The sequence below is a fragment of the Rhipicephalus sanguineus genome, chromosome 6, assembly GCF_013339695.2.
Source record: "Rhipicephalus sanguineus isolate Rsan-2018 chromosome 6, BIME_Rsan_1.4, whole genome shotgun sequence".
Lineage (NCBI taxonomy): Eukaryota > Metazoa > Arthropoda > Arachnida > Ixodida > Ixodidae > Rhipicephalus > Rhipicephalus sanguineus.
Genome location: NC_051181.1, coordinates 160380212 through 160397395, shown reverse-complemented (window position 1 = coordinate 160397395; position 17184 = coordinate 160380212). Strand labels below are relative to the sequence as shown.

General features: G+C 46.5%; 1 protein-coding gene across 1 annotated transcript in view; it reads right to left on the bottom strand.

The window, feature by feature from the left end:
* Positions 1-216: 216 nt before the first annotated feature.
* The window catches only part of LOC119396928 (spidroin-1-like), a 29437-nt gene continuing 12469 nt past the window's right edge, over positions 217-17184 (bottom strand). The window contains exons 2-6 of the mRNA XM_037664312.2: positions 16561-16675; positions 9363-9742; positions 7944-8204; positions 2964-3901; positions 217-498 (exon numbers count right to left, since the gene is read on the bottom strand). Of these exons, the coding sequence (XP_037520240.1) occupies position 498; positions 2964-3901; positions 7944-8204; positions 9363-9742; positions 16561-16675 (1695 nt within the window). The 3' untranslated portion in view covers positions 217-497. The remainder of the gene's footprint in view (positions 499-2963; positions 3902-7943; positions 8205-9362; positions 9743-16560; positions 16676-17184) is intronic.

Genomic DNA, 17184 nt, shown 5'->3' with positions numbered 1-17184 from the left:
TTCGAACATCTGATGTCAATTTATAAAATGTTGTAGCGCCAAAAGGAACTTAGAAGAGGGTGGGTGTAGGCCTGCTGGTGATTCATGATTAGGAAGAGTGATCGCAGAAAACACACGGGTTCGTATTGTATTTTTCTATGTTACGTAGGCATTCGGTTGTCACTTTTCTTAACTATGAATCACCAGATGGAACCGTGCTGAAATAGTTCGCCATTTTTCTTTGTTTTATTAATGACATTGACAATGTACATGGCGACACATGGTAACACAGGCGAAAATGTGAACAGCACAGGTACTAAAAAACGCACTATTTTACAAAAGAAAAAAATAAAAATACTGTACAAGGGTTTCCCGGCAACCACCGCGGCCACTTTTAAACAAGGAGCAGGGTTTTTTTTTTCTTAGTCGTCAACAGATGTGGCTGAGTGGCTTGTTGAGGCGGCGCCTGGTCACCCCATATTAGTTTTCATTTTCCCACGTTTTCATACTTTGGTCCATCTGAAGCAACGGTCCGTCATTTGTTAATAATCGCTCTCTGCAGCACTTTGTCCACTTGTATGTCATAGCACATTGTGACAGCCAAATGAATCGAGCAGACAGGTAGACTAGGGAAAGTATAGAGGACGTTAATTGTTGTCTTTAACTGTAGTGTACTAATTGTGAGATAAATTGAAATGAATTGAGGTCGACGAAAATTCACCCATTTCGTCCGTGGGATCTGAACCGCAACCCATTCACCGTCTGTGCTACGAGCGGCGCTGGCTAACGCTCCCAGGGATTACATGCACAAAAATATACAACGAGGTGGACGGGGAAGCGCCTTTCGTCGTAGCTCAATTGATAGAGCGTCGGACGCGCAAAAATTAGAAGGTTGTGGACTCAGATCGCACCGACGGAGTGAGTGGCCTTTGGTCCACTTAGATTTACTTCAATTTAAGTCACAATTAGTAGGGTACAGTTAAAGACAACGATTAACATTTTTTATGCTTTCCCTGGCCTAATTGTCTGTTGGATTACTTTGGCTGTGTCTAACAAACAAACGATCCCCACGGACAAAGTTCCCCGTCTTCCATTCAGCAATTTGAGAGGAGTATTCAGCACACTCAATTCAATATGCAATAAATGTTTTTTGCACGAACATACACAACTAGGCAAATTGGTCGCCAATTTAAAAAGAAGAAAGAGCTCGTTTTATTTTATCATACATAAGCACTGAAATTCAATCACGTCGGCGGCAAAATGTGTCTTTGCCTCCGAAGCCATGCAGCAGAGCGCAGTGAGAAGACATTCATTGTCCAACCAAATCAAACTATCCACATGCCATCATAAGCTTAAGTCCGGACTATCGTTCTTTGAACCAACGGGCCCAGGCAAATACTCTCCAATGTTTCAGGAAGTTCAGTAAATCACTACTGTGCTAGAGCTTTTGTAAGAATATAAAGATATCAGGTATGGAGCGCTTGCCAAAATTATGTTTCCATCATCGGTTAGCAACGCTCGGTGGCAAAATTTAGCTACGAATGATTTAGCTAGCGTGTTGTTCGCCGTGCCACGTTGCCTTCAAGTTCGAACAACTTTTTGCAGAGAACGACTGCGTAGAAGGACTAGGAAGCCAAGAATGCGATAATACCAAAGAAAGCTTTCGGGTCAGGAACAAAACGGCGTCGCATAGGTGTGAGCCTGCCATTTTACTTGGTACGTCGTCTTTTGAAGCACGTGCATTTTCATGCATTATGATTATAACTACGTTTATCAGCTGTGTTTACAGGTCTGAAATTGTTGTATAGTCATCTAACAGCTCACTATTCACTCGCTATTCAATGTCTTAAATTCTCTATGTTCGCCTTGTTTGGTGAGCCGGCTTTTGTAAAGTGAGAACAACACACATTGCAGCATTCTTTAGACGCGCCATATTCGCTTCGCACAAAGCACTAAGCAGTAACACTATTTACATCCCACTGCTAGACGTGTGCTAATAGGTATTACGCGAACATAGCTGTGAAAACGAACACAACTTTAATTTGATACCACGCACCAAGATGATGCCTGTCTGCATAAATATTGATGTTTCTGAAATTGTTATAAAATAATGGTTATCAGAAGACTGATAAGAAAAGGGTGCGCTCACGGTTTGTTGATAGCCTGAAAAAAATTCGGTCACAGTGTTGTAAATTTAAGCGCATAAAAGTGTACATCCTTCACGCTCTGCGAGCGACGCATGTCATATAAAAACAGAATTGCAATAGAATATTGTCAAAAAACTGAATAATTTCAGGAAATTTTTCCTGTGCTCTCATTAATCTAGAGATCCACGATTGGGTGGACTTCATTCCATAAGACCCGCTGATTAGGTTCCGCTAGGACCTCTTAGTTTATTTGCTGTGACCTGACACGCTGAGTCAGCAACTCGTTTCATAACCATACTTCCGAATTTGCCGCGAGGAATAATAGGGAAATACCATGCAGCGTTTCGCTAAACAGGACTGTTGAAGAAATCACTCATTATTTTATCACAAAACCATGAATATTGTGTCATAGAACGGGACGTTAATTAAACGAATCGTACGTGACATTAAGATATTATATGGTTAGGCTCTTCGCTTCACAATACAGCAACACTACAATGGCATTGAAATAGAACCTGTGGAGCAAAATTATTGCTTATTATTTTTTTGTTATATTACCATGAAACAGTGGCGTGGAAGAGCGGCACGTATTCTCCGTCATCTTTTTTCGTCTGAGAAAAACGAAAGGAGTGACCGCGCCAAATCGATCTCCTGTATAGCGAGCTTCCTAGGTTCAGCGTTAAGTCAGTCTGCAATGTGAACGTGACCCATGGATTTTGACTGCCTCTTGCTGTAGCTTGTGAACTCCATTCACAGGCTGTTGATGAAAAACTTGACTCATAATATACGCCTCCCTGTCAACTAACGCACGCGCGGCTATTTCACTAAAATACCTACCAGTTCCAGGGGATGTTGTACCGCGCCGTAACTGCCTTGAGATTTTGCGGGCCACCAACTATGGAAGCAGCTCGGCTCATGAGGGCGTTGTACTTCTGCAGGGCGAGCCTGTTGGCTTCCGCGAACGAAGTTCCAGAGTAATACGACCCGGATCCGGAGTTAGGGTACCGGCTAAACGCCTGCTGATGCGGCCCGGCGTACTGCTGCTGCTGCTGCTGCTGCTGTTGTCCGGGCTTGTACGCCTGAGCCGCTGCGCTCGCGACTTGGTAGGACGGTCCCGCCGCTCCCTGGTACGACCCGTACGACTTGCCACTACCGTCTCCACCGGCAGGCCCATCCGAGGCCACGATGATGGTCTGCTCCTCTCCTCCTCCGCTTGCGCTTCCTCCGTAGCTTCCGTATGCCCTTGCCGCGGCAGCCGCCTTGAAGGCAGCTGCGTTGACACCGTACGTGGGCTGAGCTCCCGGATAAACTGCCGCCACCTGGTACGCCGGTTTGTCGTATCCTCCGGTCGGCCCTGCCGCTCCTCCGTAGCTTGGTCCAGCCGAACCACCGTAGCTGGGTCCCGCAGCGGCCGAGTATCCACGTCCCACTAGGGCAGCGTAGCTGGCTCCACCTTGGCCGCCACCACCGTAGCTCGGTCCGCCGGCGTAGCCAGGGGCAGCAGCGTACGCAGCGTGGCCAGCGTATCCGCCTTTGCCGTGGCCCCCATCCGTCACCTCGTACGATGCTTGTTGGCCGTTGATAGCATTGCCCGAAGCTCCCGTTTCGCCGCTGTATGACTTGGACGGCGTCGCCTCGACACTGTACGTGTCCTGGACTGCGTACGGCGAGTAGCTCTTCTGCGCGACGGCCGTGGCACCTCCGTGTCCGCCATGCGCACCGGGATGCGCCGTCACATAGACGTGCTCTTGGCCGTCACCTCCTTGGGCGACGACCTGTCGGGACAGGTGTCAGCAGATTGAGTTAAGAAAGGCACGTCGAATATACTTGGGTCACAAGTTGAGAACGTTACTGCTAGTGGCAATTCACAAATACTTAATATCTATGAGAAGCAATAAACATTCACAGGGGAAATTCTAGGGAACAACGAGAGACTGCGATTTCACTAGAGAGAGAGAGAGAGAAATAGATGAAAAGGAAAAGGCAGGGAGGTTAACCTGGTAGTAATAACCGGTTTGCTACCCTGCACAGGGGTGGGGAAATAGGACGCTCTTGTATGACCATTACCTGGAGCTCCCTCACAATCCATTAGCCGCACCACTATGTGCAAGGCCAAGCAACAGTGCTGAGGGGACTCGCATTTTATGGTCACAGAAAATAATCTGTGGTCTTAATTTGCTATATTACTCGCTAAATTTAATAGGTTATTAAAGAGTGCAAGTATCTCCAGGCCTCTACTTACGAACAGCGAAATTATTTTATTGCGATAGCAATTATATGGACAGTCTCGGCTGGATTTTGCCGTCGCCGTCGCCGTCGCCGCCGTCATGCACCGTATATGTATAAGTATGTATATAAAAAAGCCCCAAAGAAAAATAATTCAGAAAAATTCTTCCGAAGCGCGGAATCGAACCAGGGACCTGTTGCTCCGCAGCGAGTGGCGCTAGCCACTACGCCACGAAACGCAGATCCTTCAGGTAGCTAACGGCGAGCGTTATATACACAACCTTTACCACTGGACGGACTCTGAGACGGCTGCGCTTATAAGCGTTTCTTCATTACCAGCGAGATGGCGTTAGGAGCGCGACAGGCGCATTTAAAAGTCGTCGGCGAGCTCGCTCGCTTCTTCTTATACTTGCGCAAGGAGAACCTTGCCCTTCCGCTGTCTGCTCGCGCGGTTTTCTTGTGCTGAGGGGAAGAGGGATGTTTCACGCTTTCACCGTGATGTCCGCGCTCATGTTACGGAGCGTATGAAAGCCACTCGAGCTCAAGGGACGCCGCTAAACGAACAAACAGAAGATGAGCGCGAACTATCAAGTGTCACAGCTCGACACTTGAAGCACGCTAGTTTCCTTCGCTGCTTCGGCCGCCTTTGCAACAGGAGCGCTGTTCAAACTGAGAGTATCCATTGGCGAGCGTCACTTCATATAGCATTAGTTTCTTGCTATCGCATTCATTGCTTCGGCCTTGCGGCGAAACTGTGACTTTTTATATGATAGTTTACGATGTTACGGTGAACAAGCAGGCGTGTTGGTATTGCATGATCCGAGGTAAAAGGCGCGAAGACGACGACGGACAAGAGACACACACACACACAACGCGCCGTTCGTGTGTGTGTGTGTGTGTGTGTGTGTGTGTGTGTGTGTGTGTGTGTGTGTGTGTGTGTGTGTGTGTGTGTGTGTGTGCGCGCGCGTGTGTGTGTGTGTGTGTGTGTGTGTGTGTGTGTGTGTGTGTGTGTGTGTGTGTGTGTGTGTGTGTGTGTCTTTTGTCCGTTGCTCTCTTCGCGCCTTTTACCTCGGGTGATTTGATAACATTCAGAGTTCGACATCAACATATACAGAGCAGAAAAACAATGTCCAAGGAAGTAAATGGCTGAGCAACAACCCTCGTTAAATTTAATAGTTCCAGCTTTTACACTTAACGTTTGTTCACCAGTGAAAGAAACGCAATTTTTGTTTAAGCACGTTTAAGAATGTGACGCAAGCAGTGAATGATTAAGTATAGTGGGAAGTGTCCTGTCACCTCTTGTCAGTATGTGCGCCAAGGTCTAAGAATGAAGGAATTGAACACGCGGACTTCATGTGAGTTTCCTTTTCTTACACCGCGCGCATGCGCTTTACCATCAGTTCTATTGATTTGTGGATATAAAATGTTCACTGAGATCACTTGAGACAGCTTGCTGTTTGCGATGTGTTCGAATCGCAAATGACTTATTCTTTTTATAACTTTTGTGTACGGGACCTCACTTGGCATGACGCACGAGTGTCTTAGTAATAAAACAATTCTTGATCAGGACACAGAGCAAAGCAACTTTTCAAAAACAAAGTACATTTTCTCTAGATGGCGACAACATAAATTTATGCGTTTCTCTAAGAAGCACTGCGTACCTGGTGTCGATTGATTTCTTCAGGCCACCTTCAACCAAATCTTTTATTACCGTCAGTTAGCTATCAGTTAGGACAATATGGCGAAGTCATCATTCCGTGAAGCCATCATTAACATCAATCAAGTTGTTTAACATCTATCGCAGCTACAAAAGGGTTAGCTCTCTTGCAGTGTCCTGGTTTTTGGGCAGTGCCTTTCAGCATTATTGTAGGCGCAAGCACACAACTTTTGAAACTTATTGTGGCCGGGAACAACGAGCACATCCATTCTTTCTCATGGTAACAGAAAGAGCACATTTCCGCGCCTTTCTCTCTCCTTCCTTCTCTCCCCAAGAACACACTCATACAAAACCACAAGATCTGTTATATCGGTTCACACTCTTCCTAAAGAAGGCGTTTCTTTATCGCGAATTAGTATAAGGACTTTATATTAAATAGCAAATTACTGCGTATCTTTAAATGGCCTCTAAACCATTCCGAGTTCGAAGACGAAAAAGTCGCACCATAGAGTTTCATACAATACCCTAGAGAGGAAACTGGCGCTGCGATCGTTCAACCACCATGGGAATGATGGGAAGTGCAGGCTTCGGATTGGATGGCGTTAGCTAGCGAACTGTCTACGGATCTTTTTTCTACAGTTTCAGTTTCGTTCTTCGCGAGGCATGGGTAGTGGGGTGCGTTTCAAAGCACTCAAGCAGCGCCTTTGTTGTTCAAAGAGGCTGAAGACCGCCAGATCTCTTTGTTTGCTGCGATGCTGCAGCTTTACAGGTTGTATTTGACAGTTTTAGCAAAGCGTCGTGCACTCACCACTGCGCAAAGATGTAGCGACCCATGTCAGTGCAGCAAACTGCATCGAGTTCACGTTTGCTTGATAAGCACGTCTTACCAAAACTCGTTCAAATCAGCTGCATAACGACGGCGAAGCTAAGTAGACGCACCGTCGCGCTCCTCTGACTTGACTTCGCAACAAAACGAGAGATGCGTTGGAGGCAGACCACTTGAACAGACGCACCTGGCATCGCAGCAGACGATACGTTAAGTGTTTCTCACTCAATATGGTGCTGTTATTTCCATAAATAGATAATGCGTACTTTCGAGGGAAAGACAAGCGCGTTTGTTTTCAAGTGTTGTAAAAAAATAATTCATTATTTGGTGATGCCAAATCTAGAACACAATTGCAGAGCAATGCATACCCTGGTGGTTGAATTTGTCCAGGTTTCAGTTCTATCTCACGGTCATGCAAACTTCTTGCAATAAGTTTCGTGTGCAAAAGAATGAAGTAGGTTTTAATTGGAAATAACTTCATATCGCTTTGTTTTGCACTCGGCAAACAAGCGCCGCGAATCTCAAGAACCTAATCCATCCGAAGCAAATCCGAAGCCTGTACTTCCCATCATTCCCATGGTGGAGCCCGCGTAGACACTAGCGCCAGATTCCCCTCTAGGTATTATTGTAAGAAACTCTATGAGTGGCACATTTCTCGCCTTCACTATCTTTCCTACAGGCACCATCTCCTCCTCGCTACTTATTTCTTCATAAAACACGTGAACATCGTAAGCGTTTGGCGCTGAGCCTATCAGGATTTCGCGATTTTCGGCTACATGCTGTTACCTCCGCTTGCGCAGTCAAAGACCCACACAGCGAAGTGAAATCACTCGATCGTGCACGATAGTCATGCGAGACAAGGCAGTATGGGCGTGTGACTGCATGGAAAACAGGGTAGGGGGCACTTCACGACTGATGTCCCTCGTACATGGACCAATTGAGAACTTATTTCCTTATAACGCCACGCGAACAGGCTGCTGGCGTCACGAATTGTGCCAGAAACACTGGAAACGCCAGGAGGAAATAACGCGCCAGTTGTTTGCATTTTCAGAGGTTGTTTAGGGGCTCTTTAACCACGCAGAAGCTTGCAAAACCCACAGGAGCGTACCTGGTAAGCGTGTCCTCCGTGCGCGTAAGCGGTTCCTGGATATCCTTTTCCGTCACTGACAGCGCCGTTCTGGTATGCGGCAGCCGGAGCCTGGGCGACCTGGTAGCCCTGCTGGTAGTGGGGACCGGCCGCCGACTGACCAGCGTAAGCAACGTACGACTTGGCGTCCTCCTGAGAAGCCGTGGCGGGAACGGCACTCACGGGCACGGCGTACGACTGGCCGTGATACTGGTACGTCTTGGCAGTGCTCGGTACACCAACCTGAAAACACGAGCATCGTGCAAGTAGTCTGGTTAACTGTGGACATCTTGTCTCACGAGAGAGGCCACCACACGTTGCAGGTTTTCCTAAGGTCGGGGGTTCGACTCAAAGGCGGGGCGCTTCAACTCTCGGCAACAATAGCCGCATTTCGATGGGTGCGAAATGCAATACCACCCGTGTGCTTAGATTAAGGTGCGCACTAAAGAAGCCCTGGTGGTAAAAAAATTAATGCTTATTTCCACACTGCAACTCGCTGTCGTGTGATACTGATATCTTGGTTCTTGCGGTAAAATTCTAGAACTGCTTTAATGTCGCCGAGTGACAGCGCTATGGTCACATGTGGTCGAAAAATTAGGTCGCACTTACTGCGCGCCAAAGCGGCGACAGGCATTGTGATCGGTGACATTGTAGACATGCTTCCATGTCCTAAAGAGCGCAATAGCGGAATTTCCGGCTACCGTCACCAGCGGGAGTCACGTGACCTGAGCAGAAACGTCACGTACGACGTCATACCACCTCCAAGGAATTGCGAAACAGCGGACAACCTACAAAGTATCTTTCTTTCTTTGTCGTCCTAAGTGTCATAAGTGCCTTGCAATGTTCTGTGTGGCGACGTCTGCGTAATGACCGTAGGCGACGTCTGCGTCAACCCGAAGGGACATTTGATGACGTCATTATATGACGTCACCATATCGTCGCAAGTCGACAAACCTGTGACCTTGTTGTGACATCATCGTTATGTCAGTAGGACGTCACATAACGCGACGTCATCACATGATTTTTTGCATCACTTCGGGTTTTCCAACTAACGTGGTCTTGCACTGCCTTCAGACAGTACAAAGCCACCTTAGAGGAAAAAAGTAAGAAGATGGCTTTCGCCTTTTAGTCGTCTTAGGCGAATGCATAAGGGAACGTGTGACTTTTCCGAAGCAACTCGAGATTTTTTTTATTTGTATTTCCCTAGTTTCGAGCAAGGGACTCTTTTATTGAGGATTACCAACTTCCAACTACTCGTTCAAGCAACCTAATTTCCTCGCGATGAATTTGGATATGTCATCCTTTTAACCTTCATTATTCTGCTTACTCCTGTCTTCTAATTCACACCACTGGCATGAAATTTTATTTTTGGCCAACATTACTAATAGGAAAGAAACGAACCTGGATCTGCTGGCTGACGCTGTAGCTCTTGGCATCCGACAGCGCATTCTGGTAGTGTGCGGGGGAGTAGGCACGGCTACCCCTCGATCCACCACCGGAGTAGCTGCTGACGATGCTCTGCAGCTGTCTGCTTCCGTGCACGTGGTCCTCGGGGCAGGGCTGCTCGCGGCCGTACACGACGGGCCCCGTTGTGACGCGCCCTCCGGAGAAGTGGATGGGCACTTGGGCCGCGTACGTGGGTTGACCCGAGCTCTCGTCGGGGTTCACCACGCGGATGGAGAGCAGAATGCCCTTGGCCACCTTGGGAGCGCCCAGCGAAAGGTCGGACTGCTGCCCTTCGCCGGAGAGCGAAGCGTACGACAGCCGGGAGCCCTTGCTTCCTGCGTAGTGGCGAGGAAAAATGGCATAGAATTTTACAGAAAGCCTTTGTCCGTGACTTATGTTGCACAGTAATAACAACCAAGGCAAGAAGATGTATACCTCTCTGTTCACGAACTGTCCCCTGGTGATGCGAAATCTCTCGAAGTAGTTTTTTTTAAAAAAAGCCTCCAAGGATTCTCTTTATCCCCGCAGTATACCTTGGGGCGATTACCTGAACAAGACAAGTTATTTGCCTGCAACCACGTATATGGGCTTATTATTCGTTCGCGCTGTGTGCGTGTGCTCTATGCATGAGTGGCACCACTACATCCGCCACCTTTGCCGTCTGAGTAGCCCTCTAGGTCTATGATTGGACAAGCCTGACCTGTACTCGCTGAACAATCTCCCTTCCTCTCTCCGCTTTCCTGACAGTAAAACAATAGCAAGTAGATTTATTATCATGTAATGTCGGGAACCGACTTTTTTCTTTTGTTCTCAGCGTGTTCGGTGGTGGGCGATGATATGTAGTCATAGTGGAGTTGAAATCATGAATGTATTGATATCCACAAGTGCCTTTTTTTTTACGAGTTGTCTTCTTTTAAACAAATTCGAGAACTGGGGGGGGGGGGGGGGGATCGGAGATCTCTGTTCGTTCCGCGTTCGTTCTGGCAGTGTTACGTCACAAAAGTGGGCGGTCCACAGCTTTCTTCCGCCGAGAGGAAGAGGACAGCCAATCGTCAAGCGGTGAGCGGCGAGCTTTCCGGAAGTAGACACGCATCGTTTGTCCTCGGCAAGGGGACCGTATATTTCAAAACGAAGTGTTTCTCGCCTTCTAATAAATACAGTTGTTATACGAAAAGATATTGTTTTTCTTTTCAAGCTCAAACAATTTCTGAAACAGCAATAGGTTTGAGCGCTGATATTTATTGGTGTTAGTTTTTCTAACGTGCTCGCTATGTGAAGTCGCGCACGCGAAAAAAAAAAAGAAAAGTAGCGGTTGGCGCACTTTTTCAAGATGTCGTCCCACCGGAATGTCTGGCTTGGCTCCCGGGTGTCTAATCATCAAAAGGAGCTTCTGCTGGCTTTTATAAAAGAGCACCCACAGAAACCTACGCCGTCGTGCCCACCGGGGCCGTCGTTCACGAGTGAGGACCGGGACGACACGTGGCAGTAGCTGGTAGCGCTTTTGAACTAAGTCCCTGCGCGTAGGACCACAGCCCTGTGGCAGGCCCGTTCATTTTGTTCGCACTGTTCGTTTCGAAAACAGAAAGCGACGCCGCACTCGCTCATGTCTTCAAACGCATCTCGCACCTCCAACTGCAAGAGAAGCACACGCCGCAAGCGCCATTTTCTCAAAATCAGCTGTTGCGGCAGCCGCAACCGCCGCATCATGCCGTGCGAAGCCGTTTGTTCGCTCGAGAGAACGCGTGCGAACGGTCTCGCACTCCGTTCGTTTGTAGCAGACGACATGCTCGTTATGACGCGGTATGACGTCACCAAAAATAAAAGATCAAGCAAAAAGAAAAATGGCTATGCCCCTCAGAGACATGGTTTTTTCCGGCTTCGGCCAATCGCGTACGCCGCCAGAACGGGTACAGAACGAACGGCGCACAACAGAGATCTCCGATCACCCCACTCGTTATGCCGCGATATGACGTCACCAAAAAAGAAAAGATCAAGCAAAAAAAAGAAATGGCGACACCCCCCGGCCTTGAGTGGCATCTCCCGCTTCAGCCAATCAGCGCGCTTGTTCTTCCCCAGGAGAACGATCTCCGATCGCCCCCCTGGAAGCTCTCACTCTCTCATTCGTGGCCAGCAACTTTACACACCTGCATAAATTTCTGTACTGTCTCTCAAGCATGCTGAGGGGTTGCAATAAAAATTAGACGCACGGGCGAAAGAAAAAAACGCGAAGACACAGTGTCTTCATGTTCCTTTCCTTCGTCTGTGCGTCTAATTTCGGTGCAACCACTCAACATGCAAGATCACCAACTAGCCCAGATGCAAACCATTCTAATGCCTCTCAAGGGCTGTGGTTCAAGTGGAAGTGTTGCCAATGCTTCGACAAGGTATTGTCACAGCGGTTTTATACAGATAAAACTCTATCCAACGAAACTCGATTTGACGAAGTTCCCGATTTAACGAAGAAATTTCTATTCACTGGCAAATATCCATAGGGTTCAGTGTTGTCATCAACCCGAATTAACGAACTAATCTGGCCACCAAGCTCTGTTTAACGAAGCTTTCGCTGAAATAACTGAGTGAAAAAGCAGTGATTTCCTTCTACTTTTGACCGAGACAGGCTTTTCTTCGCGCGAGCGCTCTAACGCTTTCGCGTTAGCAATCTAGGCGCCCTAGGTATGACTCTAGCTTTACTCTGACTAGGCTGCACAGCGCGTTCGCGCAGCGAACGGACACGGCAGTCGGCAGCGCTCTTACGTGCCGGATGGTGACAGCGGTGGCTACTTTAGTTATTCCATGGTTCATGCGACAGATAGCGCTGATCATCTCCTCGCATCTCTATCGCTCGGCCTGCTCGCACAATCACTGCATTAATTATCCGCGTCATCGCACATCGGTAGCTTGTCACAGCTTCGCGTGACTGTCTACCTGGCCTGTATCACCCGGACATGGTGTCCCCTATGTCTGGGCCGCCCTCGTTGACATTTCGGAAGCGCAGGTGTGGCTTACCGACAAAAACAATGCCGTAGTAGCTTTCGTATGTCGCTGCGTTTCAACTTTAGATTTCGAAGGACCGAAAGATACTTTTCTCTATTTTACGAAATTGCTGATTTACCTAAATAATTCGGGTGCGATCACCAGTTCATTAAATTGAGTTTCAATTGTATTCCCGCTATCATATCATTCGCGCTCCCACAACTTAAGTGAATAGTTCAAAAATAAATAATTGTCAATCAGCGTCTACAGTTACTAGAATTATTTATGTAATGCCCTAATTTTTTCTTTTGTTCTTTATGATTGCTTCTCTCATCGTCGAGTTTTATGGAGCAACCACTTAGTAAAGCTGCTGATTAGCAGAATAATGCGTTTATGCTGCATTATGCTTCTTTCACATATTTACTTTTCTCATTTGTTCCGTCCATACGAAGAATGAAAATCAATATGTACGCTAAGTAAAGTTGAAGACAAACACACAAACACAGGAACGAACAGCCGCGTGCATCTAGAAGTGTGCTGTCTCTAAAAAAACAACGGTCGACTAATCTCTGCCCTCTGTTTTGCAATATGTTCGAGTCTCCAGTGTGCTTCAGGGCAACACACGTCCACTTCTTGCTTGGGAAATTCTGCTGCCTTTTGCTTTTACGTTAACTGTTGCGCTGGAATAGGTGAGACTAACTCACTCACTTCATAGCTGATACACATATATGCCGTGGCTAATGTATTCCTTCCCCAATGGCGCATGTGCTTCAATTAGCTTCACTGCAATATAAATGTGTTCTGTGAGGAGATTATCTAGCATGCAAAAACGAAAGTAATAGCGACAAACGGAATCCTTGGGAGAAATCCTCAGAAGCCCTGCCATGCATCTCTAAAACCCCCAAGGCGCAGCGGAAGGATCAAAGCCATGGCGCTCCGAGGTTTAATGACCCCTGGTACGAAGCGTGTCGGGTGTAGAAGATGGGCTGCCGGCTATTGCGGACAGCCAGCCTCCGACACACGCAGCAGTTATCCTGTTAGATCCAAACCCAAGGACCAGCGCATGTTCCTGTATGCTTTAGTGTCTCCGTTGCCCCTTTTGTGTGCTGAATCTGTAAAAGTACCTTAAATAATTACTCTTTGATTGTACTTAGCTCTTGAGCAAAGTATAATTTTCCTTCACCTCGGTGTGCTCTGTATACTTTTCTGCACAAAACAGATTTGTACTGCGGGGAAGCTGTTAGAAATTAGAAAACGCAAATCGATTCTTGTTGTTTTTTTCGTAATTGTCAATTCCGTACGATGATGGACACCTTCGCATCCACGAATAAGTCGACCCGTTACATTGAAGGCGTTTGACGAGAAGTTAACCACTCTTTTAACTATTGTTCTGCTTGTAGACGGGCTAGCGTTTTTTTTTTTTTTTACATCCGGCTGGCGTCACATGTTTTCTATGTGTGTCATTTAGTGGCTGCGTACGCATGATGGTTAATGTAGGCATATTTATAATTTTGTAGATATACATTTGGGCCATTGTGTGCAGTTATTACGACGCATATCAGTCCTTTTCTGAGCCATATCGCTGTATCTATTGTGGACTGAACCTATTTTGTATTTAACTTCATACACATGAATACCTTGACGAAACCGAAAGAGCTTAGCAAAAACCAGGCAATGAAAGGAGATGGCTTCGTCACATACTCTTAGTTAATGCGGTGAAACAAACTTCAACGAAGGCTTCTCGATGCTGTATAGATTTACAGGGGCGGAAGCACTGCTCCAATAGACGAAGAACGTGATGTAAATAGTGTATATATCATATGACATAAAGTGGCGTCAAACTCATGCTTACAGAGAGTGCCAGTTAGCTTATGCAAACATCAGCAGGAGGTCCGACGCTCATGTCTGCCGAAACCCTCAACTCTCCCGGGAAGCTTAGCGGTTAAGGCATTGTGCTGCTAAGCCAGATGACGCGGGCTCCATTCCTGGCCACGGAGGCGGCGGCATTTCGATGGTTCGAAATGCAAAAACAAGGTCACCTACTGTCCCGATAAAAATAGATATAATAAATAAAAATAGATAAAAACAAAAAAAATGTAACGCGAACAGTGTTGTACCTATGCGCTCCGATGTTCGCTTTCTTTTTTCAATCGCTTATAACCTAGCTGGTCACAAAAAGGCGCTAGAGTATTGCATGATAAAATCAAGGACGGCTCTACCATCCTTTTATCACGAGCAATGTTAGAGCACCATGAAAACAAACGCCAATAGCGGAGCACTAACACGTCAGCGTCACGCTGTCCACATTTCTTTTCAACGCCCCAGTACGTATATTCAGTACCTGAGGTGGTCGAAATTAAAAAGGTGTAAACCCCCACAAGTTAATTTTATTCAAACCATAACCTGTCTTGAATTTCTTTTCTACCATGAGAAGGACACGTGAAAAAAAATTAGTTCGGAATGTTTATATTCATGTCTTTACGTGAAAATCGGGCACGCACGACTATAGGACTACCGCTATACGCATATTGAACTCACCGGGAAATGAAAAATAATATTTCCAATACAGGAATAATAGTATTAATTTCAAGGGTGCTACGTGCCAAAACCTCGATGTGATTATGAGGGGCACCTTAGTGGAGGGCTCCGGACGATATCGACCAGCTGGCATTTCGTCTCTGTCGAAATGCGAGTGCCATGAATAATTCCAACATCAGTCAACTCTTACTTTTCTATAAATGCGGAAAACTATAACGCGCCTATTTACTTTGGGTTCGGCCGCTAAACTTGGTTTGCCGTTGCCACAAGCCGAATCCTTTTTTTATTAGGCTTCCTAATGTTAACTTTAGTCGATATTTTTCATTCATCTATTTATATTTAAGACAAATAAAAATACGCAATGTACATGCATAATGGCGCTTAATAAACTGAAGCTTCATATTTCTATAAACTATTTGTTTCTTCGAGCAACCTTTTCAAAATGATAAGCGCTCTTTTCTGAAGGCCTGCTGGTGGCCATGGGCCGAGTATTTTCTTCAGAGTGAACGACCTTTTTATCTAAAGTAACAGAGGTGCTCGCAATACATTTTGTTTTGTTCGCTTTGTTTCCTATTCCAGTTCTTTATCACTGCATGGCAGTGCAGAAGATAAGACCTGGTTCACCCATCTGCTCTCTCTCTCTGAAACATTATAAATGATATCATGCATTTTTTTATCGCTTTTAGAGTCCACTATGGTCACGAATGATGATTCGTCTATCTGTTCTTGTTGAATCCCTGAATTCGTAATTATGAGAAGACTGCGCAAATGAAACGCATCTTGTTTGCCTCGTTTTCTCTTGAAATCACATTTGACTGCTGGGCATACTTGACGTTTTATGCGTTCAGTCGACATTTACGAGCAATTACGTATCCCTTTATGGCATCATATCGCGCTGTAGTGTGCTTTAATAAAAAAAAAATCTGGATATTGCGTGCCCCGAGGTGGAGCAGCACAACCGCAAACCACAGCGAGCGGTGCGGCGCAAAGTGTCATTGAAGGTCGTGGTGCTCGGTATTCTAAGGGCTAGTTTAGTTAAGATACGGGAGATAATGGCGGGCACTAAACCAGGCGCTATAAAGCAGCGTGTCTGGAAATATCGATTAATAGGGTGTAGTTCCCGGAAAGCATATATGAATATTTTAGGAAAGTTGCGCGTGGTTACGTATTCGGAAGTCCAATATAAGCTTTTCCAGAGATACGAAAGGGAGAACTATTTAGACTAATTCCGCGTAACAGAAATAAACTTCTTTAGTGCATTCCTCAATCAAGTAAAGACATTGTTGAAAGATAAACAAATGCGCGACGCGCACCGCCTCGCCAATGTTCAACGTTGTTGCGCTCGCGCAATTTATTTTTATCCTCAATCTCCAAGCGACTCTTCCTCGTTTGGCAGGATGCAGTTCATTACCGAAGCACACCTCGTTGTATAGTTTCGCGCCGAAAATCGATTGGCTGCGCGCGTTGGCTCGTGTAGGTATACAACGATTTGAATTAAGCACGCCGGAGGGGCGCAAGTTCTTAAATAGCAATCTGCGTCCTCCTTCTTTAATGGCATTCACATGCAATCTCGCCCTCCCTCCTCCTCTTCCAGCTTCTTCTGAGTGCGCATGCACAACTCTAATTTGCTGCGTGTGTGTACCTTTGTACGAGCCGTACGACGAATCACCGTATCCGGCCGTTGGGGTGGAGTATCCTCGACTCGAACTTCTCGAGCCGGCAGCCGCTAGCGCCGCACAGGCAAGTATGGTCAGAACCTGCGGGAGAGGAATAAACAGTACGTAAGAAACAGCTGGTCGACACGGAAAACGTGCGTCGAAAGAGGAAAACGGCATTCTGATACTTAGTTTTTATTCCGAACGACAACAGCCGATTGCAGCTTCTTACAACGTTTCTTCCTGGAGTGCAGATTGAAAAAGCAGGTTGCACAGCAGGATGTATTTATAGCGTGCCACGTAAAGCACAACGGAAAAAATAGGGCCGTTTCGAAGGCGCATCGATAGGGCACGTCGAATGGCTAAAATACTGCTTCCCGGATATCCTGGCGTTTTGGACTCTTTTGTTTTGTTTTTTTATTCTCCGACATTGTTGGCACGGCACTTCCGAAAAGAAGGGGCAAAGCCGCGCAATTTGCAACCTCTCATGCTTTCTCTATGCCCTTTCTTCGTCATAAGGATTTTTATCAATCTGTGCTGGTTACATCAACACTTTTTTCGCGCCTTATTAAATATATCCGCTTTAATAAGGGCGAACTACATTTATGCGT